The following is a 26087-nucleotide window of genomic DNA, read 5'->3' as shown; positions in this document are numbered from 1 at the left end:
ATGAATAATAACATGGTAACATACTAAAAATCAAAATAATATTTGTCTTAACACGGTAAGATAATCGATATATGGATAATATTTATTTGAACGTACTAATGTTTTAGTTAAGGTACTAATGTTTCATCCAACTTTTTATTTTTAGTTTAATTAATTTAGGGGTATAAGTGTCATAAAATTAAAACAGTAGAAGACAACAATGTTTTTTTTTTGTCAGTTAATTATCAGTTCTTCTGGGTATAGATAATCATATTACCCAAAACTATAACATTAGTTACTTTTATTCCAAATATATATGAATTACTAAATAAGTCTAGTATATTTGGATTTATAATTTTAAGGGTTTGTTACACTATGAGGCACTTTCGGAGAAACTTAATTCACTTTAGACACTTTAAAAACTAGAGGCACTTTGCCTTGCTTTTGGAGTGAAATAAGACATATATACCCCCACTAATTCGTTTGAGATATTTCTACAAACCGGTTTATGGTTTCGTTTGGTATTGGTCTAAAATATACGGTTATTATGGTCGGTTTAGAAAAAACAGTTTGGGCGTGACGACGATCGTCGGATTTCAGTAAATTAAACGGCCGAGATTAATCATTGTAACTTCCCTTGCTTTTCGACTTTATTCAAACTGAAACACGAGATCCATTGAAACACATAAGATTCTGGGTTTCAATCATCGATCTTTGGCCAACTGTCGTGTCCAAGGAGGTACGATTGTAGAAAACTGATATCATGATATTAAAACGAAATTTCGTGCATTCTATTTGTTACGGGAATCAGAATATAACCAAATTTATTTTTTTCGTTTATCTGTACAGGGATCGATGGACGACTATATCATGGTTATATGTGGAGAGTGGTTTTGTTCTTCGACTGGAGAGTGGAAATTGGAGATATGTAACCAACTTTTCTCAAGGGTTGTACCAATTCATGAGGGAATAATATTGGTTGCGTTGAACGAAGCAATTCTGCAGGAGTTTGGCGTCAAGGGTTTAAATCCTCTGTTAAGTTACTCTGTACCGAATAAGAACATGTTTGCAACAAAGGATAAGACTCCACCGGTTCTGGTTACAAGCGAGATTGGACTTCAATACTATCTAAACACCCTTAGAGAAAACAGGGGTCTAAACTTGTTTGTGAAGTTTGAAGAAAAGGTTGATACACCAAATTTGAGTTGTGAAACGCCAGGAAGTAGTGCAAAACGAAAAGTTGAAAGTTTGTATGATACAACAAGTGGTTCGAGAAATGCTGACACAGGTTCTGGGGATATATCTTCTGGTGTTTCAAAATCTCCTAATGTTCCAGTGACCCCTGTAGATGACGAATTCATGGATGCATTACACGATGCAGAAGAAAAAATAGCAAGAAGCGGTGGGCTGAAATCTAACGAAGAAGTAATTGTTAATGATGAAGATGACATATTCGTGGATGACTTATTTGTGGACAACAAAACAGAGGAAACAGAAGACGGGATAGATATTTCTGATGATACTATGCCCTGTGGCGGATATGATAAAGAGTTCTGGGGTAATTTCCTGTCGGATGATTATGGTGGCTCAAACGCTGAAGAGTTGATGTCTAAGGGTGGAGTAGATGCAAGGTACAAGGGAAAAAAATAATAAAGACGAGAGTTTTGAGGATTTAAATGATAAGGTAGGCACCAGTGAGGATAAAGTTGTTCAGTGCACAGGTAGTGGTGTCTTTGACCATGCTGTGTTTGTGAGTGGTGGAGGTTCAGGTGTAAACGCAGAGAAGGTAAAAACGGAATGGGCTGCGAAAACTAAGGTTGGTTGTAAAGCTGGGAGCTCTCACGGATTGAGAGGTGGTGCAAGGAAGTTGGAGGAAATTGATGATGAGGAGTTTGATATCCCACCATTATTTGAAGACATCGAGTATGAGGTAGAGAACATACCGGATTTGGGTATAGAGGATGATGGCAAAGGGATATACAAGGGGAAAGTGTATGCAAGCAAAGAAGATTGCCAAATCGGTTTGGCTATATATGCGATCAAGAACATGTTTCATTTCAAGCAAACAAGAACAAAGTGGAATTATTTTGTTCTTAGTTGTTCAGATGAGAAATGTGATTATAGAATTTTGGCGACACTCATGAAAGGTACTGGCTACTATGAAATTAAGAAAGCAAGTCTGGATCACACATGTTCGTTAGATACTAGAGGACAATTCATGCAGAAGGCAACATCTAAAGTTATTGCATCCGTCTTTAAGGCTAAGTACAGTGATCCTACGTCCGGTCCTGTCCCGATGGATCTACAACAACTAGTTCTAGAAGATTTGAGAGTCTCTGCGTCATATAGCAAGTGTTGGAGAGCTAGGGAATCAGCTTTAACTAGTGTTGCCGGGAGTGACGAAGAATCATACTGCTATCTGGCAGAATATTTGCATCTACTGAAGCTAACTAATCCTAGAACAATAACACATATAGAAACCGAAAGAGATGTTGAAGATGAGAGCAAAGAGAGGTTTTTGTATATGTTTTTAGCTTTTGGTGCCTCGATAGCAGGATTTAAGCATCTGAGAAGGATATTGGTTGTTGATGGAACACATTTGAAAGGAAAATACAAAGGGGTCTTACTAACAGTGAGTGGTCAGGATGCAAACTTCCAAGTCTATCCACTTGGATTTGCTGATGTGGACAGTGAGTGAGAATGACGAGTCTTGGACTTGGTTCTTTACGAAGTTGGAGCGGATCATTGCAGACAGCAAAACTCTGACTATATTATCAGATAGACACTCGTCAATCCTTGTTGTTGTTAAGAGAGTTTTCCGCAAGCAAATCATGGGGCTTCTATTATTCACCTTTGTAGGAATGTCCAAGCTAAGTACAAGAACAAAGCTTTGACGCAGTTAGTAAAAAATGCAGGATATGCGTTTACCGGTACAAAGTTTAAAGAGCTTTATGGTCAGATTGAATCCACGAACAAGAATTGCGGTAAGTATCTACATGATATAGGGATGGCTAATTGGACAAGGCATTATTTCAGGGGACAGCGTTTCAATCTGATGACTAGCAATATAGCGGAGACCTTAAACAAGGCATTAAACAAAGGTCGATCGTCACATATTGTGGAGTTGATAAGATTTATCAGGTCTATGTTAACTAGATGGTTTAATGCGCGTCGGAAGAAGTCTCTCGAACATAAAGGTCCCGTTCCTCCGGAAGTTGACAAGCAAATAACAAAAACCATGTTAACAACCAATGGGAGCAAGGTTGGGAGGATCACCAACTGGAGCTACGAGATAAATGACATGTTAGGTGGAAGAAATGTTATTGATCTTGAGAAGAAGCAATGTACTTGCAAGAGGTATGATAAACTCAAGATCCTTTGCAATCATGCTTTGGTGGCTGCGAATAGTTTTAAAATTTCCTACAAGGCTTTAGTTGATGACTGTTTCAAGCCCCACGCATGGGTTTCGAGTTACCGGGAAGCAGTATTCCCTGAAGCTATTGGAAGAGACGAAGAAATACCAGAAGAGCTTGAACACCGATCGATGTTGCCACCATATACAAGGAGACCATCAGGGAGGCCAAAGGTAGCCAGAATTCCATCAACAGGAGAATACAAGGTAAGGATTTTTTTTTGCTAAAGTAGTACTTTCTAATTGATTGTTAAAACCTAATGCATAATGTGGTTTGTACATGGTAAATGTAGAAACCTAAGACTGGAAGGACGCATCAGAACCGGTGCTTGAGGTGCAAAGGCATGGGTCATAACAGGACAAGTTGTACAAATCCAATTTGAACAAGTTGTTACGGTGGATGACTTTGAGATTGCAATTTAGGATATTAATTGTTTTTCTTTTGTAATGTAATGCGTAGGTGTAAAACATATAAATATTTATTGAGTATTGGATGCTAATTAGGTTTTTTATTTATACTGCTTATGTTACACCAGGGACACGCAAGAATGTCGCAGAAAAGGTACAAGTAGATGAAAATCAAATATTTCTGTTTTCTATCCAAATATAGTTGACCATCAGATCATATCCAATCGTTTGATTCAAATAGATCTATTTGTAAGATTAGTTCGATTTACATGCTTCAATATTGTAAGATACCCCAATCAGTTATATGTTGAAAAATTAGTTATTGTGAGCAAATTATTTTCAGATCATCTCAGATTTAAAAAATGGAATTAGAACCTATCAGCCATGTAAACAAACATCTTTTCCCATTATATTCCTTTTTAAAACTTATGCAATTGCCAAATTTCTGCTAAAAAACATCGTAATGTAAAAGTGCATGTAAGGTTAGAAGTTTGTTGGTTCTGAATAAAAAATGTGGACATTTATTGAGTCGGATAATATAGAATAGAGAATATCGACTAATACATGTGATTTCATATTATATAGCTTAGTTTTAAATAATAAAAAAATCTTTAAAACCTTGGTAATGAAATGGATGTCTCTGAATATTTACATGTAGATAGGAAATGAATATTTATATGTCTATCCACACACCCCAGACCAATCAGATATAACCAATCTTTAGTATTTTTGGAATTAGTATAGTCGGAAAATTTTGTTATGCATGCTCCAAAATCGAAAGAGTCCCTATAAGTCATGATAAACGAGAAAGATGTTCACTAGTTTATACGTTAAATACAAGAGAGAAATACAACTTCATAATAAGATTACATTAATAAACTAGATAAAAGAGGGAAACAAAAGAGATAGTTATATACTGAAAGTGGGTAATTGATGTTTTTAAATAAACTAGGAAAGCAAAAGGATGTCTCTGAAGAGGAAGAAGTAGATGCAATGTGAACATCTCTCACCATTATATTCGTTGTAAAATTCATGGATGAGCCAACAGTCTGGATAATCCTCATAATGGAAGAGCTCAGCGTAAGATCCGAATCGTTTTGGTTCCGAATCAGAAATGTGGCCAATTAGTGTCTTGGCCATGATATCTACATCTGTAAAACACTTGTTCTCTCGTTTGAAAGTATTAAACGCGTCTAATACTTCATTACCTGCGCAGCGGTTTAGAGCAATGTAAAGAAGTTTGGCTATAGGAATGACATCTTTACAATCATTCAATATTGAAATGGCGCCTATCAGGTCAAGAGAACAGAACCCTAGCCTCAAGCTCTGGAGATACATAGCGTAAGGGTTTCGTTTTGCAAGACATTTTGAGAAGAATGAGAAGTGAACAGAGTCGGGCGAAGACATGTTGATGAAGTCAGGGCTTTTATCTAAACGAACTCGGGATAGTGTCTCGACAGAGAAAGCTGCAGATTTCCCTTCATGACCAGATTTAATCCAGTTTTTCAGAGCCTCAATTCCTTCTTCTGAAACGTGGCTAACAATTAGTGCGAGAATTGGTTCCGGAATATATAATCTTGCAATCTTCCTCTGTTGACAACGCAGACGAAAAGTTATAGAAGTTACATATACTTTGTGGAATGAATGTAAACTATATTGTTTAAAAATGAAAAATTTAACCTGTGTGTCGCTAGATTGTGTGATAGAGTGTAGACATTTGGATGATGTACTCATTTTGTCAATTTGTTGCGAATAACGAAAGAGTAAGATGTGATGGAGAGAGAAGTTTTAGTACTGATCAAAACGGTTTAGAAATGAGTAATAAAAATAGAGTAATTAATTGGAAGTTTCTCTTAATAGGTCACAATCGTGAGGGATGAAGCTTAGTGGGGAGTACGGGTTCAGTTATATATTAACTCTAAATATAAAAGCTACCACTTGAATTCCATTAAAGCAATTTCATATACAAAAATGCAAGTCATAGTTCTGAAACAACTCTAATCATTTATATAATAATTGTGACACCTTATAGTTGAAGACTCGAACAATATATAAATAAAGTTGGCAAAATATGCAAAACAAACTAATACATAAAATCAAGAATAAAAACTTAGATTCAAATATGTTTTCTGCAATCGAGAAGAACGATAAGATGAACATAAATGAAATTGGTACTTCTGAAAGTATTACTTATGAAATGTGTGCAATTTCCTGGGACATGTAATACTAAATACAAGTGTTACACCACTGTCCCTCGTACTCATTCAGGTTCTGATGGTCCGACCAACACTCACCATAATCCTCGAACTCCCAGGATTTTTTGTATGTCCCTTGGCGACGTGGACCAACCTCGTTGATATGGAACATTAATTTATCTGCAAATAAGTCGACTTCACTAAATTTGTAGTACCTTCGCTTGTACTGAATATAAAATTCCCACGGAATTGATCCAGCGCAACTATGGAGCATGATGTAAAGTAGACCAGCATGTGGGAAAACGTTCTTTATGCCATCCAATATAGCAATTAACTCTTGGAGCTCAAACATATGAAATGCCAGCACTAAACTATGAAGATATAGGGCGTACAGATTTTTTGCGGTGAGGCATTTGGTGTAAAACATGTGAAAACTAGACGATTCTTCAGCCATATGAATAAAAAAAGGGGACTTATCTATTCAAACAGAAGAAAGGGTTTCACTTGAAAAAACAACGGCTTTTCCATCTGGACCTGATTGAATCCAAGCCTTTAGCATATCTACACCGTCCTCACAAACTAAGCTGACTATTTTAGCTGCTACATGATCAGGCATGTGGAAATCAGGGAATGGAGGAGGCTGAAAGAAAATGCGTACCAACATTAACACCAAATTTGTGAGGCTATATACTAGTTCAAAACAAAATTTCGCAATTTTTGGATCAATTTCAGTCTATATAAAATGAGTGCCTCAATTTGATTGAAATTTGTTTTGAGTAAACATTACCTGTAGGTTAAAATGAACTAAAGGTTGACGAAGAGGCTGCACGGCAAATTGATTTCCCCTAACAGGGGCAAGGGCGTTTGGGGGTCGCCAGTAATGTCTAGTAGGGGACATTGGTCGAGGGTGGGTACATTTTCCTTTCTCGCAGACGATTTTTGTTATTTTGGATTATCAAATTAGTATAATAGTGAAAGTGAACAAATAATGATCTAAGGAATTTGAAGAATCACTGATAATTAAAGAGGACCAAACTAGGCTGAAGGGAAACGGATTTGAGATCGTGATGAAATGGAAACCCTAATTCTCTGGATAAATGAATAGGGAGTGGTTTGGTGGAGCGATGGGTTACTAAATATAATTAGTGGATCCTACAAATATTCCAAAAATTGTTCGTGATAGTAAAGTAGATATGTCCATATTCTCACGTCCATGAATATATATACGCATGGTCTATAATATATTATATAGACGTGCTACAGTGATTTGTTACAGCCAATTTAGCCGGAACTTATTTATGGGGATTTACGTTTTTTTTTTTATAATGTTTTTCGTAAATATGAGAAGATAATAGGTTTTACATTCATAGACCGATGTCATTAAAGACAAAAAAAAATTGTTAAAATGAAAAGACTTCACTTATATAGAAATGTAGATAAAATGTAAACAAGAATTAACCTAACAACAAAACAGCAGACACAGAAGTTTAAACAGTTTGAAAAAGTTATTATGGTTTGACGTTTTACAAACAGTTGTAATCATGTATGTGGGTAATTCTTCAGTTTTAAAACAGTTCAACAATGTTCCATAGGTGAACTTAATTCAGACACTTGATTACTATTGTACTGCTTAATCTAAGTTTTTGTTGCAATAAATAAAAAGGACAAATTTTTAATAAATAAATAACTTTTTATTAATATATAATATCATTTATAAAAATATTAAAACATTGTTGGAGGTAAACATAAGATGTGAAAAAAAAAAAAAAAGAAGATGAGATAACAATTGTAAGCAACAAGCACTTTGATAGTTCTAAGCATCTTACAACCATTTTGATTTCTTCAACTTCCTCAACATCAGGTTCGGGATACATGGTTGATATTGGCGCATGGCTAAGAATCTTAAACTAGTTACAACCTGCATAATATCTAACCACCTTCCACCAAGCAAGTGCAATAAAAACATTGTTCTTGCGAAATGCTCGAAATCTTTTCTCCAAATCCACTACTATTTGTCCATACGCCTCGCATTCCAATGTATCTTTGCTGAAAATCAGTAAGTATTTGAGATTATATACTAACCTTACTACAAAAATGTATAAACATGATATGTTTGAAAAAAAACTGAAAATTGATGTTGAAGAAATGTACTTTTTATCCATGATCATGAACGGCAGTTTGAATCCAGCCGTATCTTTCCCGTTACTTGCGGTATTAGTGAGAATCCCAACATTCACGAGTGCACCAATAACATCTATAAGAAATATGTCGGAGATATGTGTTTAAAAAAATAAATTTTTTGAAAAAAGTGAATGGAATTTATGAAGAAGCCATTACTTACCAACCAAGGTATGTTTGCCAACAACATCATCCACAATGTAGTCAAATGTAATGAACTTGTTGAGTAAACTGATTGCTAAAGGTGTGGAATAAGTGATAATGGTGTGATCCATGAATAAAATGCGAAACTCATGATGAGTTGTTCTTATTGGTTCGCAGTTAGGTCGAACGAGAAACGTACTTATCGTTTTCCATTGATTCTCTTGGATCCTGTCAAAATAGAAGGCAGAGAAACGAGGTCCGATGGTTGCTTCTATTTGGGTGCCCTGTTACAAATAACAATTTAGGGGTGAGGGATACACGGGTAAATAAAAATTCCACAAATTGCAAAATAAATTGAAAAAAATTGTTTACCCATTCATCGGCCAAGACAAGACGTAGTTCGAAAGCGTACAAGTTGAGAAATTTTTTGTAAATTCTCAATACAATGACACAGATGGTCCAGCCAGTAACCATCGGAGACAACTCGTAAAGATTGTGATGTTGAACGATCGTGAACAGGAGAAGTAAAGAGTAACGAAAACTGAGAAATATTGTAATCTTTAGTTTTGTTTTGCGTTTGTGATGTGGTTGTCTTGATGAAATCGTGAGTAGAAGTTGAATTTATACAAACTGAAACGATGTAAACTGTAATAATGACGTGTTGATTCGTCGAAGGAATTAAACGTTGTAACTTTTAATTAAAAAACGTTGGTTCTATGAAAATTCAATAAAGTAAAATAAAGTTTGAAATACGGTATGGGGATTTAATGTGTCTTGTACTAAGCAGAAATACAGCTTGACCTCGGAAATTCATCTTGAAGCAGGTTGCGGATATCATCAATTTATATGTGTTCATAATCTTTTTCTGTCCAAAATAACATATCCACCGATAACCGTCCGTTTGGATGTAATATACATTCTTGATCTGAGTTATATGACCCAAAAGGGTTAGCATTTGAGAATATTTTTTGGGGATTTAACTTATTCAAACTTGCTCAACAGATTCATGTCAACCAAAAAAGTTAGTTGGGAGAATGAATGAATTTACCTAGGATTAAACTTCAAAAGATATAAGATAAATTAAGTATAGCAATGTACATGACAAGATAATAATGGACATAACATTATGAACATATTGATTTCTATGCTTCATACTCTCCGTAAAGCTCCGCCCATACGGTAGCTCTATAGCATTCGGCTGCAAAATTCTCATAAGCTATTGGTTTGTACAATAGAGCCTTCAAAGCAGGTGGATTTTTGGCTTCAAGACATTTTGTGAAGAAATGATAATAGATGGAGTGCGTCATGGACCACCACATGTAATAACGAGATTTGTCAAGGCGGACACAACTTAGAGTTTCCTTTAAATACACAGCCGATTTAAATGGTGGTCCAGCTTTCACAAAGGGTTTCAAAGCATCCACGCCTTCTTCAGCAACGTAGCTAACAATTTTAGCAAGTACTGGTGCCGGTATGTGAATTTCAGGGATAATAGCAACATGCATTAAAAAAAAAAAAGGTTGGAAACAATTGGTTTTTTGTTTATGTTGGATGTCAAACGTATAAGACTATAGCTTATGATACGCTGCCCTACCTTTTGACACCTGAAACAGATGATGGTTCACTCATGTCGGCCTTCGTTAACTTGAGCATTATTTATATGTTTTGAAGTTGAAACTGATGGAATGGGTATGGAAGAAACTTAAACGAATCGTGGGAGGTTTTTGTAGCTAGAGATTATTATGGTTAGATTTATTTTTATATTTTTCCGGTTTATTAAAAGTTGTAGTTGGGAAGGTGGGAATATTCCTGTAATAACGAAGTTTATCAATGTTATGGAGGGAAGTAAATTTAGATTGTTCTTTCATGATAATAGAGAATAATAATATTCTCTATATAACTACCACATGATCTACATATCCACATAATTTTTTTTATTTGTAGTTACCTAAATTAGGAATATTTACTTTTACAGCGTCGCTCCAAATCAAAACTTATCTCCGTAAAACTTGCGAAATGGTTAAGATAGGGAATATTCTGCTTTTCAAATTTTAGTTTCTGGGGCGAAATTAAAGAAAGTAGAAGAATAGAAGAATATAAACCATATTCTTTTTTAAATAAGTATCCACGATTTCTCCCCAGTTTATAAATTATTCTTTATTTGATTTCTTACGAGCATATCAATTATGAGAAGACAGAAACGCAGGAGTGAACCATCAGCCAGCTGTAGTGTAAAAATGGTTTTTCATACATTACAAAAATCATAAACTCTCCTACTTTATACTTTTATTTATATTGTCTTATTAAGTTATTATTTTTTGGACAGGAAACCACCATTCAAGAATTTCACATGCCCCCTCCATTGCTTGCTAAAATTGGTAGCTACCTGGCTGAAGATGGCATGGATGCATTGAAAAATTTGATTAAAGCAGGTCCGGTATTTAAGGAGGCTGTGTATTCAGAGGAAACCCTACGGTGTGTCCGACTTGACAGATCTCGGTATTTCATGTGGTGGTCAATGCCACACTCGATCTATTATCATTTCTTCAATAAATGTCTTCAAGCAAACAATCCCCATGCTTTGACTGCTGTATTGTACAAAGGAATAGCATATGAGAATTTCGTTGAAGAATGCTACAGGGCACCTTTATGGGTGGAGCCTTATGAAGAGGACGGAGGATGGGTACAAATCGATGGAGCTTACTGGGCTCAGCCCCGAGTGCGAGCAATGAATGCAAGGTGCTGCCGATGCAAAAGTGCAGCACACAAAACTTGTCCAAATATGTGAAGTTCAATTTTAATGTTGTCTTTTTTCTTGAACCGTTAAGAACCTTTGTTTTTCATGTATTAGCTTCTTTCTTTTTTCTGGTTTTAGTTTTCCAATTATGCTATATTACCATTTAAGATTTAGACCTTTCTACTAAGTAAGTAACAAACCTTTATTTTATAATTAGTATAGAATAATAATCCACATATCGTATACCTTATGGATATAAAAATATGGATGGAACACAATAATATACCGCATATCACATTAAATCCATGTATAACATATAAAATAGAGATTGTTCCTTTTGGGAGTAATGAAAAAAAAGGATAGACATAATTCATACAACAACAATTAGATTATGTTTACTATTCAACAAAGCAAAATAGAACACACACGTTCAAAAAATAGTTTACAGAGTGATAATATTCAAAAGGAAAGTTAAGATGGTTAATATTACAAAAAGCAGAGATGGTTAAGATGGTTAATATTACAAAAAGCAGAGATGATTATCACTTGCTTGAATCTCAAGGAACTACATTGCCACCGGGCCACAGTCACCAGATCGCAAATTCTTATATAAGCCATCTAATCGCTTCCAATAAAAAGGCTGAAGACCATGATTCTGAGAACATTCAGGCTTACAGTACCTTTGGATGAGGTATGGCATGATTGTAACAACAGGTTCAATGAAACGTCGAACCTCGTCTTCCTCGTAAAGATCTGTATTTGGATCGAGAATTTCAACGGACCAGACTCCCAGATTTATTGCAAGTCCTACCCAGTGTTTTGAATCCCATATCATAGGCAAGTAAATGGTATCAATGTCTGCGAACCATTCAGTGTTGGGCCCTACGATGAACTGTTTCATGGGTTCGGACCACTTGACGCGTGACTTCATTTTGGCAGCTTTGAAGCTTTTTAATTTTCCTTGTAGATGGTTTGCAAACCATGGTTGAACAAAAGCGGCACGCTGGTTTGTAAGTGTGGTCGCAAGCTTTTGAGAAAGCAAGGACACCAACACCTCCATATGCTAGGTAAACAATCAATAAGAATTAGACTTTCTCACTAAAGATTATAAAGGTAATATTTGTAAAAACAATTGTTGATTTTATACCAGAGTTGAAACCCAATTTGTAGGCTTGGCAAGTGATAGAAGGAATTTGTTTGAAATTAAGTATCCAGACGAAGTGAGATGTTCACTGCGAGGAAAAAAAAAAGTATAAGCTTATAACAAGATTATAACTGTATTGGTGATAAATAAAATGAAATGTATAACCATACGTATTGGGTGCAGCGGAGAGGGTATTGCGAAACAGTGCAAACTCAGATTTACTCATTGAAGGCAAAAGTTCATATGAGCCTGTTTTTGATTTTGATAACAACTCTGCTACAAGAAAAACTTCAGCTTCAGACAGAGTTGGTTTCTCTCTTTCTCGCGCTGGAGATGAATCTGAAACATCAACATAACCTTCTTCCTGTACATTATAATGTAATATTAGTGCAAAGAAGAAAACCATCATTAGGTTTGAAAGTAGAAACATTAGTTTATAGTATTAAAGATGTTGTGTTTATCTTGTTTAGAGCATACCTGGTTTTCATCCAGATCATGTGCACCAATGTCTTGAGAATCAGTGATTTGATCCTGATAGGATATGTCAAAAAGGATAAGTAATTATCTGTATGAAAAAATTATTGAAACTGATATCTAAAAAACATAATTTTTGCAGAGATGGACAGAATTATAATATTTGAAAAAACCTCCGTTGGAGTGGGAGAAGATTCTAATTGTTTGTTAGGTTTGGAATTTGTATCATGAATTGGATGGGAATATATTACCATAGCCTCCAATAATGAGATTGGTTTTGAAAATGTATTAGACTATCTTTCGCAAATATAAAATGAGGAGACCTATTATAAGTGATATCCTGCAAATTATTTAGTAACCAAATAATCATGTCGAATAACACAGCCTTGTTGTTACTATTTACCTTCATGGTGTCATCATCGAAGTTGACTTCTGGTGGCGTCTGTGACAATGCCTGAGATACTGCAGCCGACTCCAAAGTGACCTAAATGTAGAAGTACCAATAAGATGGTGAGAAAAACATAAGAAAATATTATAGCGTATCCACAAACTCCTGTCCAATTTAAAGAGAACAAGAGAGCCTAATTAAGTATAGACATAAGGTTGACCTTCTTTTTTGCGAACTTTGCAAACCCTAACAACGAATGAGATGCTGCAGCCGCCTCCATGGTGTCCTGAATGTTGTAGTACACAAAAATATGGTGAGAAAGACATAAGTAAATATTATCTGCAAATTATAAAGTATCCACAAGGTTCTGTCCAATATAAATAATTAACTTGCTGCAGCAAAATTTATTTCAGACATAAGGTTGACATCCTTTTTAAAGACCATAATTAGTTCAGACATAATCTTGACTTCTTTAAGAACATAATTATTTCATTCATAGTTCAGACATAATCTAAAAGAAATACCTTCGCCTGCTGTTCTTCAGAGCTCTGATCTATTGGTAGATCTATATGAGAATGTGATGCAGTCTCCCTGTCCAATGAGTCCTGAAAGTGATTGTAGAATGAAATTGTTGTGTTAAATATATATACAGAGATGAAAATAGAATATGTATTTTCGATGGTTAAAGAAAGGCTTTGGCTTTGATTTGTTGTGTTTGTATTTATAAAAGTACCTGCATTTTGCCATCAACATCTGTTTCATTGGCATTCGTTTCCAGTTCTTCAGAGTTGTGTTCTTTTGGCAGATCTAAACCAGAATGTGTGGTAGGAACTCTCTCCGATGCGTCCTGCAAGTAATTGTAGAATGGATTTGGTTAAAAAAAAACATAACCATTGGTCTGCGCAGTAGGTCCAACAAATACTATATTATCTTACATCAATAATATGATCTTGGTTGAGAGGGAGTAGTTTTTCGACGCTTGGGTCTGACCTTGGATCAACCTGTTTGGAAATTACAATAGTCAATGTCTCTTATATATATATATAAGTCATTATGGGTGTCCAAGAAAACCTGTCCACCCAAGATTAATATTAAAGACAACACAAAACAAATGTAGTTTTGATGGTTAAAGAAAGGCTTTGATTTGTTGTGTTTGTGTTTATAAAAGATAAAAGTACCTTCATTTGGCTATCAACATCTTCCTCATTGGCATTCGATTCCTGTTCTTTAGAGCTGTGTTCTTTTGACAGATCTAAACCAGAAGGTATTGCAGGAACTCTCTCCGATGCGTCATGCAAGTAATTGTTGAATGGATTTGGTCAAAAAAACAAATATAAACATTGGTCTGCGCAGTAGGTCTAACAAAATACTATATTATCTTACATCACTAATATGATCTTGGTTGAGAGGAAGTAGTTTTTCAACGCTTGGGTTTGAACTTGGATCAACCTGATTGGAAATTACAATAGTCAATGTCTCTTATATATATAGAGAATATTATGGGTGAGCAAGAAAACCTGTCCACCCAGAATTAACATTAAAGACAACAGAAAAGAAAATTTTGTTTTGATGGTTAAAGAAAGGCTTTGATATGTTGTGTTTGTAGTTATAAAAGTACCTGCATTTGGCTATCAACATCTTCCTCATTGGCATTTTGATCTTTGACATCAGTGTCATAAACAGGGTTGCCTTCATTTGCATCATCCTTATTAGAGTGCTCTGATTGTAGTGGAGTAACAAATACATCCATGGGGTCATCAGTAATCTCCTGCAATAAGATGTGTTGACGTCGTTAATTCTACCAATTTTGTAAATAGTTGAAGTTAACAATTACACTAACCGTGTTTATCAATGGGATACTATCACTGGAGTCTTGAGTTTTATCTAAATGATCGTCTGGGACTTGCTGTGCAACTTCAGGCTGTCCAAATACATGCTCAGGCAGCGTGTGTGACTGAGATGAAGTCTATGAGAAAATTAAAAGATTTATTAAAACAGCCTGAAATTGAAGTCTATGATAATGTTCAAATATTTAAAACAGTTTGAAATCTTGAATACCTCAGAGGTTTGAGATTGGATAGGGACCTCCATTATCTTCTTGCGCTTTGATATAGATGAACATGCAACAAAACTGGAGGAGAGTTTTGTGGACCGCTTGAATCTGACAGTTTTTTTTGCTTTTTCAAGCTTCATTACACGGTTCGATAGCTCTTCCACCTTAGTTTGTAGTTCACTGATGAGCCTAGACTTCTCATCATCAGAGAGATTGAGTTCCGGTTTACTACGAGTTGAATACCTTCGCCTGGATTTGGGAGCCATAGACTTCACACCTAATTTCTTCTTACGGTCCACAATGTCCACGAGATTGCTTCTTCTTTGGGACTGAGATTGGAGGCAATGTGGCATCACCTCCTGGCCAATCGGTTTTTTGGAATTGATGAGATACCCATATCAAATCATACATGTATGCAACTTTCTTATCTTTCACCTCATCGTCCCACTCTGCCCAACTTTGGTCAGCATTAAGGTCTCCAACTATAAGCGGATCCACTGGCAGCTGTACAAAATTAGAAGGTTAGTAATAGTATATAAGACTGAATTTATAGAAAGAGAATATTATGGACACAATATAGATAATTGAGGTGAAAAAGAATACCTTAAGGTTGCTTTCCAAAGCATGAATCTGAGGAAGCGATATAACTTGTTTTGGATGAGTTAATCGTTTCCAAAGGAGGATTGTCTTAGAGGTTGAGTCATCTAACACCAAATCTAACAGTCCAGGTATGTTACGAAATGCTATGAGCTGCAAGGCTGGGGGGAAACCTTTCAAACGGAATGTTTTCTGCTGAAGTTGACTCACCAAACTCTTGATAGGGTCAGTTGTCAGCTGTCTTTTACCAGTGGACTTACCGAGATTTCGTTTGTCAGGTCTCATTCCTACTGCAGTCTTCAGAAAAGACTCTCTACCCCAAGGAAATGAAAGGAATTTATCCAGATCTGCCAACATCTCTACATATTTAAATGTAGGCCTACCGATTTGGTTCGATGCTATGAGTACACCATCTATAATAAGTAGAAACGCGAGCTTAAGTCTGTGGCAGATGACAATGTCTTGTGTTTGTTGGTTAGCATGTCTGAAACATCCCCTAAGGTAACAGTCTTATCTGGACCAATTAACTCGTCCCAGTAACTCTTCATGCCAACAACATAAACCGGATCATCATCTGGATCATAATCCTCAGAAAACTCCCCACAGGGCAATCCAGTCACGCAAGCAAATTCAGGTAATGCAAATCTCAGGGGTATCCACCAAATACTGTCCACAGCTCATACTTTTTCTTCGTTACCAGCTGCCTACATAGCAAGGCATGCATAAGCTTACCAGACATCGCACACTTACTAACCGGCAAATGAATAGAGGTCCAAAGCAAGATTGCAGAATGAAATCCAATTCCTTTGTCCCCTGAAAAACCTTCCGGAGAAAGGATAGAATATCTGGTCTTGAGTATATATTTAGCTTTCCCCTCGGATATTGATCAGTGGCGAAAAGTCTATTAGGAAGATTTGAATCACACTGAGAAGATGGTTCCTGAGACGTTGACCCTGTCATTAGCAAGAAACAAGTTCAGAAGATTAAGATTAGATTAACAGATAATATGACCAAATGAAAACGAGTTCACAAACGTCTCTCTATTGCTTGCTTAGATTAGATTAACAGTGTAAGAGTACCTTCCATAGTGTAACAGAATAAACTTATCTGCCAATGCTATCGATTTAGATGTTTAACTGTCTTCCAAATCCTGTAACACAAACAGATAAACTCATCTTAGATATGGCAGCAATAGATATAGGAAAAGGAAATTATAACTATATGCAGATATTATTTTTTTTAAACAAGTCAAAATCTGAAGTATCTTTTTCATCTCCACAAAAGAAAATCAAGTTGCAAATGAAACTGACAAAATACCACAAAGTGAACAAAACAAAGTTCACAAACCAGCAGAAGATTAGGTGTAACCACTAAACTACAGCTAAAATAAAATAGAACGGATTAGAAAAGGATCACTCTGAAGAACCAGCAGAAGGACAACTCTAAGAACCTAACAAAGCCTAGTAAGTGAAAGAAACCAAAAATAATTAAGGCTACTTCAGAAATGAGAACAAGAGTTAGCAAAATTCATCAACAGGTCATATGGTTTTGTCAATCAAATGAGTTTGTTACAAATGAATTACGTTTCCCAAACAAGAAATTCTCTTGTTTATAACTGAAATACGAAAAGAAAACTAAACAATGAAACAATTCACATAAAGATATCTTACTTATGGGATTGTACAATTACTCTATTATTGTTTTTTGCTAACATATAACTTAGAAGCACCACTAAAATGCATATCAAATGAATAAAGATTTTAGTTCTGAAGCAAGAAACGAAAGAAACTCTAATTATAAAATCTTATGATGAAAGAAAGAAACTCTAATTATAACAGTATGGCTCACGTCTAGCACAGTCAAATATGGAGTAAGCTAGTGACGCTCTGCGAGTAAGTCAGAAAGGTACCTAAAAATGCCAAAATATCAGAGAGTAAACAAAACAAAGTTAACAAACCAACTAAAGATTAGTTACTGAAAAATCAAAACACAATGTGAATTGATGTTATCCAAATATAGTTGACCATCAGACCATATCCAACATGTTTAAGATAACTGCCAAAGTTGAAAATGCCAAACAATCAGTGAGTAAACCAAGATTAGTTACTGTAAAATCATAACACAATGTGAATTGATTCAGTGCCCTGTCCACAAAAAGGGCGAGTGCTAATTATTAACTGTAAGATCATAACACACTGAGTCATATTGGTGGTAGCTTACCTGAACTTGGAGAACACTCTGGTGAGTATTTAGGCCCGTAAATGAACCTAAAATCCAAAAAAACAACAGACAGACACAACCACTATAAGTAAAAAGCTAAACATGGGAGAATAATCATAGGATCAAGGTGAAGTGGAATAACCTAACAAATACTAGTAAGTGAAAGAAACCCAAAAAGGTTAAGGCTTTACGAGTAATCGCAACAAGAGTGAGCAAAATTCATAAACAGAGTATATGGTTTTGTCAATCAAATGAGTTTGTAACTTAAATACGAAAAACGAGAAGCGAAAACCGAAGATAGAAACTAGAAAATAATAATCAAACAGCCAAGTATAACTGTTTTAGAGTTTCGACAATTCAAATTTTACATGAAACATAAATCCAATTCGATATAAGAACAAAGAGAAATTTGGGGGAAATACCGGTGGAGTCTTCAGAAGAGAGAAAGTCGTGTGCAACAATGGTGGTGGACAGTGACGGAGAAGTTGGAGAGAATTTAGGGTTTGTGAGCGAAATTAGAAGTCGTCGTCGTCTGCGTCTTCGTCTGAGCGAACAGGGTCACCGGAAAATCGTCTGCGTCGTCGTCTGAGCGAACAGAGTCACCGGAAAAACTGAAGAGGATGATGTCGCCGGATTCGTCTTCTACAACAAACAGTAATTTGCAGTTTTTTACTGGATTAGGTTTTTACGCTACTGAAAAAGTCTTCAAAAGTCAAATAGGGTAAGGTAACTGCAAATTCGACGAGTGGGTTGGTTAAGGGATCTCTTTGGTTAATGCGGATTTGGTTTGAAAACAACCGGTTAGGGTAATAGAGTAACTTTGCCAAGGCAAAGTGCCTGATGATTTTAAAGTGTCGAAACACGTCTAAAGTTATGAAAAGTGTCTGAGTATGCAATATTCTCTAATTTTAATTTTGGATATTTAAGGTATTACGAAAATATATCTTAACTAATATTTTTAAGTTTAGATTTGTATTCGGATACTGAGGAATATTAGATTCAGTTTAGGTTTGGTTTAGGTTCGGTTCGAATTTTTTTGGATAGTGTGGTTTAGGATAATGGATAATTTAAAAATTCAGATTTGGCTTTGGTTCCGTTATTTATTGGGTTTTTTGGTTTGGGGTCGGTTTCGGGTACTATCACATGCCTATGTACTGGTTTTCGATTTTTTAACTTTGGCGATTACGCTCTTGATTTTGAAGATGTGTTAGCAACTTAGCATCATCATTACTCTTTCACTATATATGAAAAAAAATCTTGAATTACTTTTGATCTCTGATAATGAATGATACTCCAAATTCCAATAAGAGAAAACATAGACACCGTGATTAAATTTCGTACGTAACACTCGTGAATCTCTAGGCACACACCACCTCACTGAACTCACGTGCAACCGGACTAATTTGAGCCGTAGGATTCAGTAATCAATAAATGTCGAGGATCTCGATGATCGGACGGTTACAAAGAGGACACGATCCTCGATTAAGCCACACCTCTCGAGAACACACTCTGCAAAAAGTATGTCCACATGGGATAAACGCTGCTCCTTTCTTCCTTCCCATGCACACGCAACACACCGAATCATTATTAACTCCTCTAACCGTCGACGACGCCGACGCCGTTACTCTCTCCGTTTCATTCTCTTCAACGACGACTCTCTCCGCCGTTTCTTCGAGCAATCTCATTAACGACACTTTTAACGGCGTTAAACTCCCTGATGCTTCCGTTTCCTCCGTTCGGTAATTTCTCTCCGCTGCTAACGCCGTTGCGAGATTCATACCTTGATTTAACGGACCCGTTACATGATCCGACCCGGAAACAAGCCGGTTTTCAAATGGCTCGTCGTCGTCTTCGCCAGTGTTACTTGTTAACCGGAGACCCCAAGTTGGTCCACAGCATCCAATTCGTTTGAATCCTAGCCGTTCTTTAAGAGTTCGTTTCCTTCTCCTACTTCGATCGAGACCGTCCATTTGGAGTCGGAGCAAATCGAGAAATGTCGTTGACTGTGGCGTCTCCGGCTGGGCTTGACTAGTTTCAACACCGAGTTGACTCATTGTCGACTCAGCTACAGACGCTTTAAAAGAAGAGAGGATTACGAGAAAAATAAACAAGAAAGGATTCTGAAGAAAATTTCCGCCATTGAAGAGAGTGTGAAGTGTTTTGGAATTCGTGTATTGCTTTGGGTTTTAAAGCTTTTTTCGGTTACGTCCGAATTACGATTGAAGTCATTATTATATTATTCTCTCTTTAAATTGAAAAACACGAATTAATACCAAACGTTTCACTTTTAATTTGAAGTCTTCTTGTATTAATTTTTGCTATGATTGAGTTCTGAAAAACTGATACTATGTAATTTGGTAATTCGTTTTTAGATTGAACATTACCAAGTTGGATACACTTGAATACAAAAAATAACAATATAGTACCAACATTTATGACAAACTTGTTCTACATGATAGCATTTAAAAGGATTAAAGGAGTGTCTCTTATTTTTCTACAACCATCCGATCCAATTTTTATTTATTTGATTTGGAATAAACGGACTTTTATTGAAAGATCAAAATCTCCCATTTTCATCTAGCTTCAAAACTACAAGTTGCATTCAACACAAAGTTATACATTTTTTTCTTCAGTAATCAATAGTATTAGTATACCTCTTGGAGCATGAGAAGGAAAGTGGTGTATGCTTTAGATTGGAGATGTCAAAGAGCTCCATGAATCTCTGGTCTGAGATTCTAGCTTTCGCAGCTGCGAATCTTTGGTACTCGTCGAAGATAGAAGACAAACACCATCTTTGAATCTTCCTCACACAACCTACAAGACATCCCGTCCGATGCTGCAACGGATAGAGAGACAAGATATAAGGATTACTTCGATCATATCGTGACTAGGGTTAAGCAGATGAGAGATGTCTCAGTTTACCTTTCCACTTTTGCAATGAATCAAGACAGGATGATTCTCTGTATCTGGTTAATAAGGCAAGATAAGAGTCAAGGATTAGATGGTTTTGAATCTTTTGATAATCTAAACAATTACATTTCTCGATGAAAATAGGTTATAGAGAGACAAGAGAGGGTACCTAGAAGTACTTGTAAGGCTTCTCGGATTACCTCGTCAGGGATATTAACAAATGGTTCCTTAAAACACAAAGAGAACAATCAACTTATCAGTCCACAAGCACAGAATATGTTACATTCATCATCTTTGCATAGCTCTATCTAATCAAATGCTAAACAAGAAGATTAAACACAAGTTTTTACAGAAGCAACAACCTAGAATAAGCTTATGAAGTTATGATCCATTCTTATGAGATTCAGACTCATCATTCCACCAATATGAGATATTGAAACAATCATAGATAACCACAGACTATGAAACTAAGAAGAGGTGATTCAAAGCTTCAAAAACATCGATAACGAGAGTAAGAAAAAGTAAATAATTAGTATCACCACCAATCTCACCTTGCATCTTTCAATTCCAAATTGAAAAACTTGGATCCCATTTGATTTTGCAAACTCTCTATTCACCTCTGGATATGCCTCAGGACACAAATATCTATAGATCACAATACACATTCAAAACAATAATCATAGATTAGAGACTAATTCTTTTGACCATTTCACATTTCACTATAACAGAAACATTCTATAAAACCCTAGCTATAATTATATCTCCATATCAACTAAATCAGCGACTATTTGCGATACAGGACGACGAAGCTGACCTAATTAAGGACTAAGAGAATGAGATTAAGAGAAATTACATGATGGATTTGAGACGCAAAGACTGGAGAAAGCTGAAACTGACGGGTTCAGGAAAACCAGAACGGAAAATTCCATTATCGACCATAGCGAAGTTAAGAGGTGGCACGAAAAGCTCACCGCCGCCTCTCTCCTCCATCGAGTTCTCCGATTGTGGTACCGTGTGAACATCGCCGGCGTAACTCTCTAACGTCATGATTGTATTGAGCGCCAAAAAGGGAAAGGAAGAGAGCTTTCGATGAGAAAATGTCGAGAAAAATTGAGAAGAAGATTCAGAAGTTTTGGGGAATATTAAAAGGTATCCAGAAGAATATTCTTCTCTCCACTATTTTACTAAGATCAGACCCGTGTTACAGCACGGAGGAATATATGTGTTTCTGTATGATGTATGATGTGTATTAGAACGTGCTTAGATAGTTTTAAAACGTAACATATTTAGGGGTTAACTTAAGTAATGAGATTAATTATTAGAATATTTTCTAAAATATTGGAATTAAATTGTTTTTTTTGTTTAAAATATTTTTTTCATGTGTTAAAAATAAAATAAATACAAAATATTCTTTAAAAAAATTTCTAGCGATTTTACAAAAGTCTATCATTTAGTTATACCAGATTTATTCTTATTCAGTAGAATTTTTTAAATACGACAGATTTTTTATATCATACTTTTTTGGTTGACAGATTTCTTAGAAGATAGTGATAACAAATTTATAAATTATCTACATATACAATTTTGGGAAAGATTTGTGTCGAAAAATTCTTTTTCAATTTCGATATTGTATGTTTAGTCCCTATAAAATCAATCAGACAAGATTGTCTGCGTTAGGACAATGACCAAATTTTTGATGAACTATTCACGTTTTGCACTAATTAATTACCTAAACAAAAATATTATTTTGCACTACCCTCATAAATTGCACACATTAATCCCTTAAATCTCTACTAATTCAATATTACACGAAATAATATTTCTTAAAAATCCGAACAACCAAATAACTAACCATATCTTTACTTACTTCATTCCAAAATCTCTAAATATTTACTACACTCTTACCAAATATTCGTATTTCGATATCACATTTCTATAAGTTAAACGATTATTAATCATGCATTAATTCCATAAACCTTAAAAGAACCCTCTATTTATCATATAATCTTACATATGGTATAGTCAATATATTTTTACACATTCTACAAATCATCATCAATTCAAAATTCCAATATATCACCTCGCAAATTAAATTTCGCCAACTATAATATTATTCAAATTGTTATTGATTATTGCCTTCCAAAAAATTTATCCGATCGAATCATATATTCTCTCCACTCCTCATTCATAGCAATTATGTATCCTGATTTACGTATATCACCTTAACTACAAAATCTTTTACTATTTGCTTGCCAGTCAAGATATAATCTAAATCCCGCAATATTCCATCTTATAAACCACCCAAATCTTTCTGTTTTACATGTACAAGCGTAAAAATAAGGGTAAATACATTTACCATATCTCGACAGTTTGATTCAGAATCAAATCAAAATCTAAATACGGCATTTTGATTATTATTTTGCACTTATGATACTCAAGCATATTCCTATTCTAAACCATTCAGAATCATTCTGTTTTCAAAGAAATTACGATTGGGACTATGTAGAGGATAAAATATGATTTGATTCAAAATCTGCCAGATTTAACATTCATTTGTTTTAATATGTTTTTGGTATCACATATATTCTCCTATATTTTTCTTAATTAATTCCAACAACAATAGGCAATCTTAGTCAATCTTTAATAAACGTAATTAATTCTTTTGCTAATCACAATTTATGATTTCCTTAACGTCTTGCCATCTTAATCGTCTCTATCAAAATTATTTCCTAAAATCTCTCCATATTAACTCCACGATTTCTTCCAAACAAATCATATCCATTTTTGAAATTCATACATTGCAATATATCCCTACAAAACAGATTTTAAGAAACTAACTAATGTTTCTTCTCCATAAAAATCAATTCCGTTTTTTACTAAAATCAAGTAATAACTCACCAATTCGGATTTCATATTTTATCCTCTACATAATCTACACAAAAACCATTTAAAGAAACATAATAATGCCGCATAAAAAATTAAAAACGCATAACAATAGTATATTCCTCAAAATCTATCGAATTCATAGATTTTCTTCCAAATATCTTGCTTCAGGGAATATTTTCTATTTAATAGATGCGGGTTAGTAACCTATTAGTTGTCCCTATAAATACTATGCACCACCACGCCATTTACCATCACCCAACACAAAGGTATGAAATATTTTAGCGTTTACAGACACCTTATTTCTTTTAGTTTTCGTTTTGATTATTTGTTTCATTCTCTAGCTAAAACTCGAAATATTTTTCTATTTTTTTAGTTTTTCCAATTATTGTTAGAAATAAATGCTGATTTCTGCCACGTCTAAAGTTTGTGTTGTTTGGATTTTGGCAGAAGAGGAGAACATATATGATCGTGACCTGGCTAATCAAAAGATTCAGAAATATGGCTTCTGTCTTACTAAAAGCAATAGACACAGTAAAAAAGATATCATCTATCCGACTATTTTCACAGATGTCTTAGATGTGAAAAAATTCATGTTTGGATTCTTAAAGATATTTTGTTGAGAACCAATAATAATCATATTGATCTTACATTTATTGATTGTGAAATTAAATTTACAGAAAATACTAATATAATATCAAAAGTAAATAGATATAAAAAATAATATGATAAATTCAAAATATAACTTGATTATTTATATTAACAATCAAATTACAGTTATACAATTTTAAAGTACTAAAAATAAACAATATTAACAAAACTAATACAACTTAAAATTTTCATTTTTTAGTTATAAAGTATCCTTCCAAAATGTATAATATATTTAAATTAAAAAATATATTAACATATATTTATAAAACATGCTAAAAACAAAATAAAAAAACTATTGAATACAATTATAAACCCGTAGTGTACCACATGTCAATTATAAGAATGATCATAAATTCTTACATAAATTTTGTAAGAATGATCATAAATTGTGTTCATTTTGGAAGAGATGGTTTCAGTTTAACTAAGTAATAAAAATCAAGTTTTATTACATAAAAGGTAAAATTATAACACATGTAAGTAAATGAACAATACAAGCCTAAATTATAATTTCATGTATAGTATCACGTGTTTAAAATTACAGTCAATGATAATCTACAGTTACAATCCAAAAATTAAATTTCATACCAATTGAATCATATGGGTTTACATGTAATAAACTAATATTGTTATTTACAAAAGAATTCATGCTTATAATCATGTAATCATAAAATTAGTACAAACACACGATGTATATAAATTGAATATTTACAAAACCAGACCGAAACATACAAATATAATCGCCCATGTCAATAGATATAAATATATAGTTGAAAATGCAAACTAACTATAATGATTTAACTGTCAATTATATTACAATAAAACCATCATATTACGATTAAACGCAAATACTCAACCCGCGGTGTACCGCGGGTCCGTATCCAGTAACATATTTAATTTGATGGACAAATTTTTAGTTTTTTCAACCACAAACTTTCATATAATTTGACAGACTTATTTTTTTGTCGATGTTTTTTTTACGGTAAGTGATAGCAGATTTATAATTTTGTTAAACAAATCTATCAAATTGTAATAGATTTGTTGTCAAAAAAATAATTACTAGAATGACGTCTAACGATAACCGATTTTTTTAATGTTAGCAGATTTAATTTGATTGACAGATTTGTTTTCTAAAATATAAAGTTTTGTGTAACGACAGAGTTATTTAATGTTATGACAGATAAATTTATATTACCATAAATCTGTCGTTTGATGGCAAATTTAATAAAGAAGAAAAGAAATTGCTTGAATGATCGTAAATATCATTTATGTTACGACAGATTTGTAATTTGAAATCCTTATTGTGACCGATTTATAAATTTTTTTCCATGGATTTTTTGTAATAGAATAATACTAACTATTGTAACAGTTTTCTATTTGGTAAATCATATTATGACATATTTGATTTTTTGGAAAATCATATTATGATAGATTTGATTTTTTTTTTGTCAATTGTTTTTAGAAATTCTTTTAAATACCACTAAAATGAGTTTTTCCAAAACAATACTATTATAAATTTTATTTTTCAAAAATACCACAAATCTAAAACTAAATTTTAATATTCAAAACTAATTTCCAAATCCTAAACACTAAATCCTACACCTAAAAAACATACAGTAAATATACATAGTCAACCTAAATATAAAAAAAAATCTACAACTTCAAAAATTAATTTTTTATGTTTATGGTATTTTAGGAATAAATGTTTTCTGGTATT

General features: G+C 34.3%; 2 protein-coding genes and 7 pseudogenes across 9 annotated transcripts; 2 read left to right on the top strand and 7 right to left on the bottom strand.

Moving 5' to 3' along the window:
• Nucleotides 1-834: 834 nt before the first annotated feature.
• On the top strand, nt 835-3681 carry AT4G03981 (annotated as a pseudogene; the record flags this gene model as incomplete). Its single annotated transcript has 1 exon — nt 835-3681.
• A 1066-nt stretch (nt 3682-4747) lies between these two features.
• Nucleotides 4748-5533, bottom strand: AT4G03979 (annotated as a pseudogene; the record flags this gene model as incomplete). Its single annotated transcript has 1 exon — nt 4748-5533.
• A 462-nt stretch (nt 5534-5995) lies between these two features.
• AT4G03978 lies at nt 5996-6940 on the bottom strand (annotated as a pseudogene; the record flags this gene model as incomplete). Its single annotated transcript has 1 exon — nt 5996-6940.
• A 961-nt stretch (nt 6941-7901) lies between these two features.
• Nucleotides 7902-8790, bottom strand: AT4G03977 (annotated as a pseudogene; the record flags this gene model as incomplete). The annotated part of the gene is made up of 4 exons: nt 7902-8040; nt 8146-8248; nt 8336-8600; nt 8689-8790.
• A 683-nt stretch (nt 8791-9473) lies between these two features.
• On the bottom strand, nt 9474-9848 carry AT4G03976 (annotated as a pseudogene; the record flags this gene model as incomplete). The annotated part of the gene is made up of 1 exon: nt 9474-9848.
• Nucleotides 9849-10717: 869 nt separating this feature from the next.
• Nucleotides 10718-11104, top strand: AT4G03975 (annotated as a pseudogene; the record flags this gene model as incomplete). Its single annotated transcript has 1 exon — nt 10718-11104.
• A 514-nt stretch (nt 11105-11618) lies between these two features.
• AT4G03970 lies at nt 11619-16669 on the bottom strand (annotated as a pseudogene; the record flags this gene model as incomplete). Its single annotated transcript has 20 exons — nt 11619-12116; nt 12201-12285; nt 12368-12561; nt 12675-12728; nt 12845-12928; nt 13075-13155; nt 13280-13398; nt 13449-13521; nt 13584-13664; nt 13793-13906; nt 13995-14060; nt 14238-14339; nt 14443-14508; nt 14678-14827; nt 14900-15025; nt 15118-15361; nt 15405-15616; nt 15716-16056; nt 16140-16375; nt 16464-16669.
• Nucleotides 16670-19146: 2477 nt separating this feature from the next.
• On the bottom strand, nt 19147-20199 carry AT4G03965 (RING/U-box superfamily protein). The gene has a single exon (NM_148213.4). It carries the CDS (start codon nt 19981-19983, stop codon nt 19354-19356), a length of 630 nt encoding a protein of 209 aa, NP_680579.2. The 5' UTR covers nt 19984-20199; the 3' UTR covers nt 19147-19353.
• Nucleotides 20200-20303: 104 nt separating this feature from the next.
• PFA-DSP4 (Phosphotyrosine protein phosphatases superfamily protein) lies at nt 20304-22097 on the bottom strand. Its single transcript, NM_116634.4, has 5 exons — nt 21693-22097; nt 21391-21484; nt 21009-21066; nt 20852-20895; nt 20304-20765 (listed from the first exon to the last, which is right to left on the bottom strand). Exons 1-5 carry the CDS (start codon nt 21884-21886, stop codon nt 20559-20561), a joined length of 597 nt encoding a protein of 198 aa, NP_567261.1. The 5' UTR covers nt 21887-22097; the 3' UTR covers nt 20304-20558.
• Nucleotides 22098-26087: the final 3990 nt, after the last annotated feature.

The sequence above is a fragment of the Arabidopsis thaliana genome, chromosome 4 (assembly GCF_000001735.4).
Source record: "Arabidopsis thaliana chromosome 4, partial sequence".
NCBI classification, from domain to species: domain Eukaryota; kingdom Viridiplantae; phylum Streptophyta; class Magnoliopsida; order Brassicales; family Brassicaceae; genus Arabidopsis; species Arabidopsis thaliana.
The sequence above is the reverse complement of the archived record's forward strand: the minus strand, read 5'-3'. Positions and strand labels throughout refer to the sequence as shown.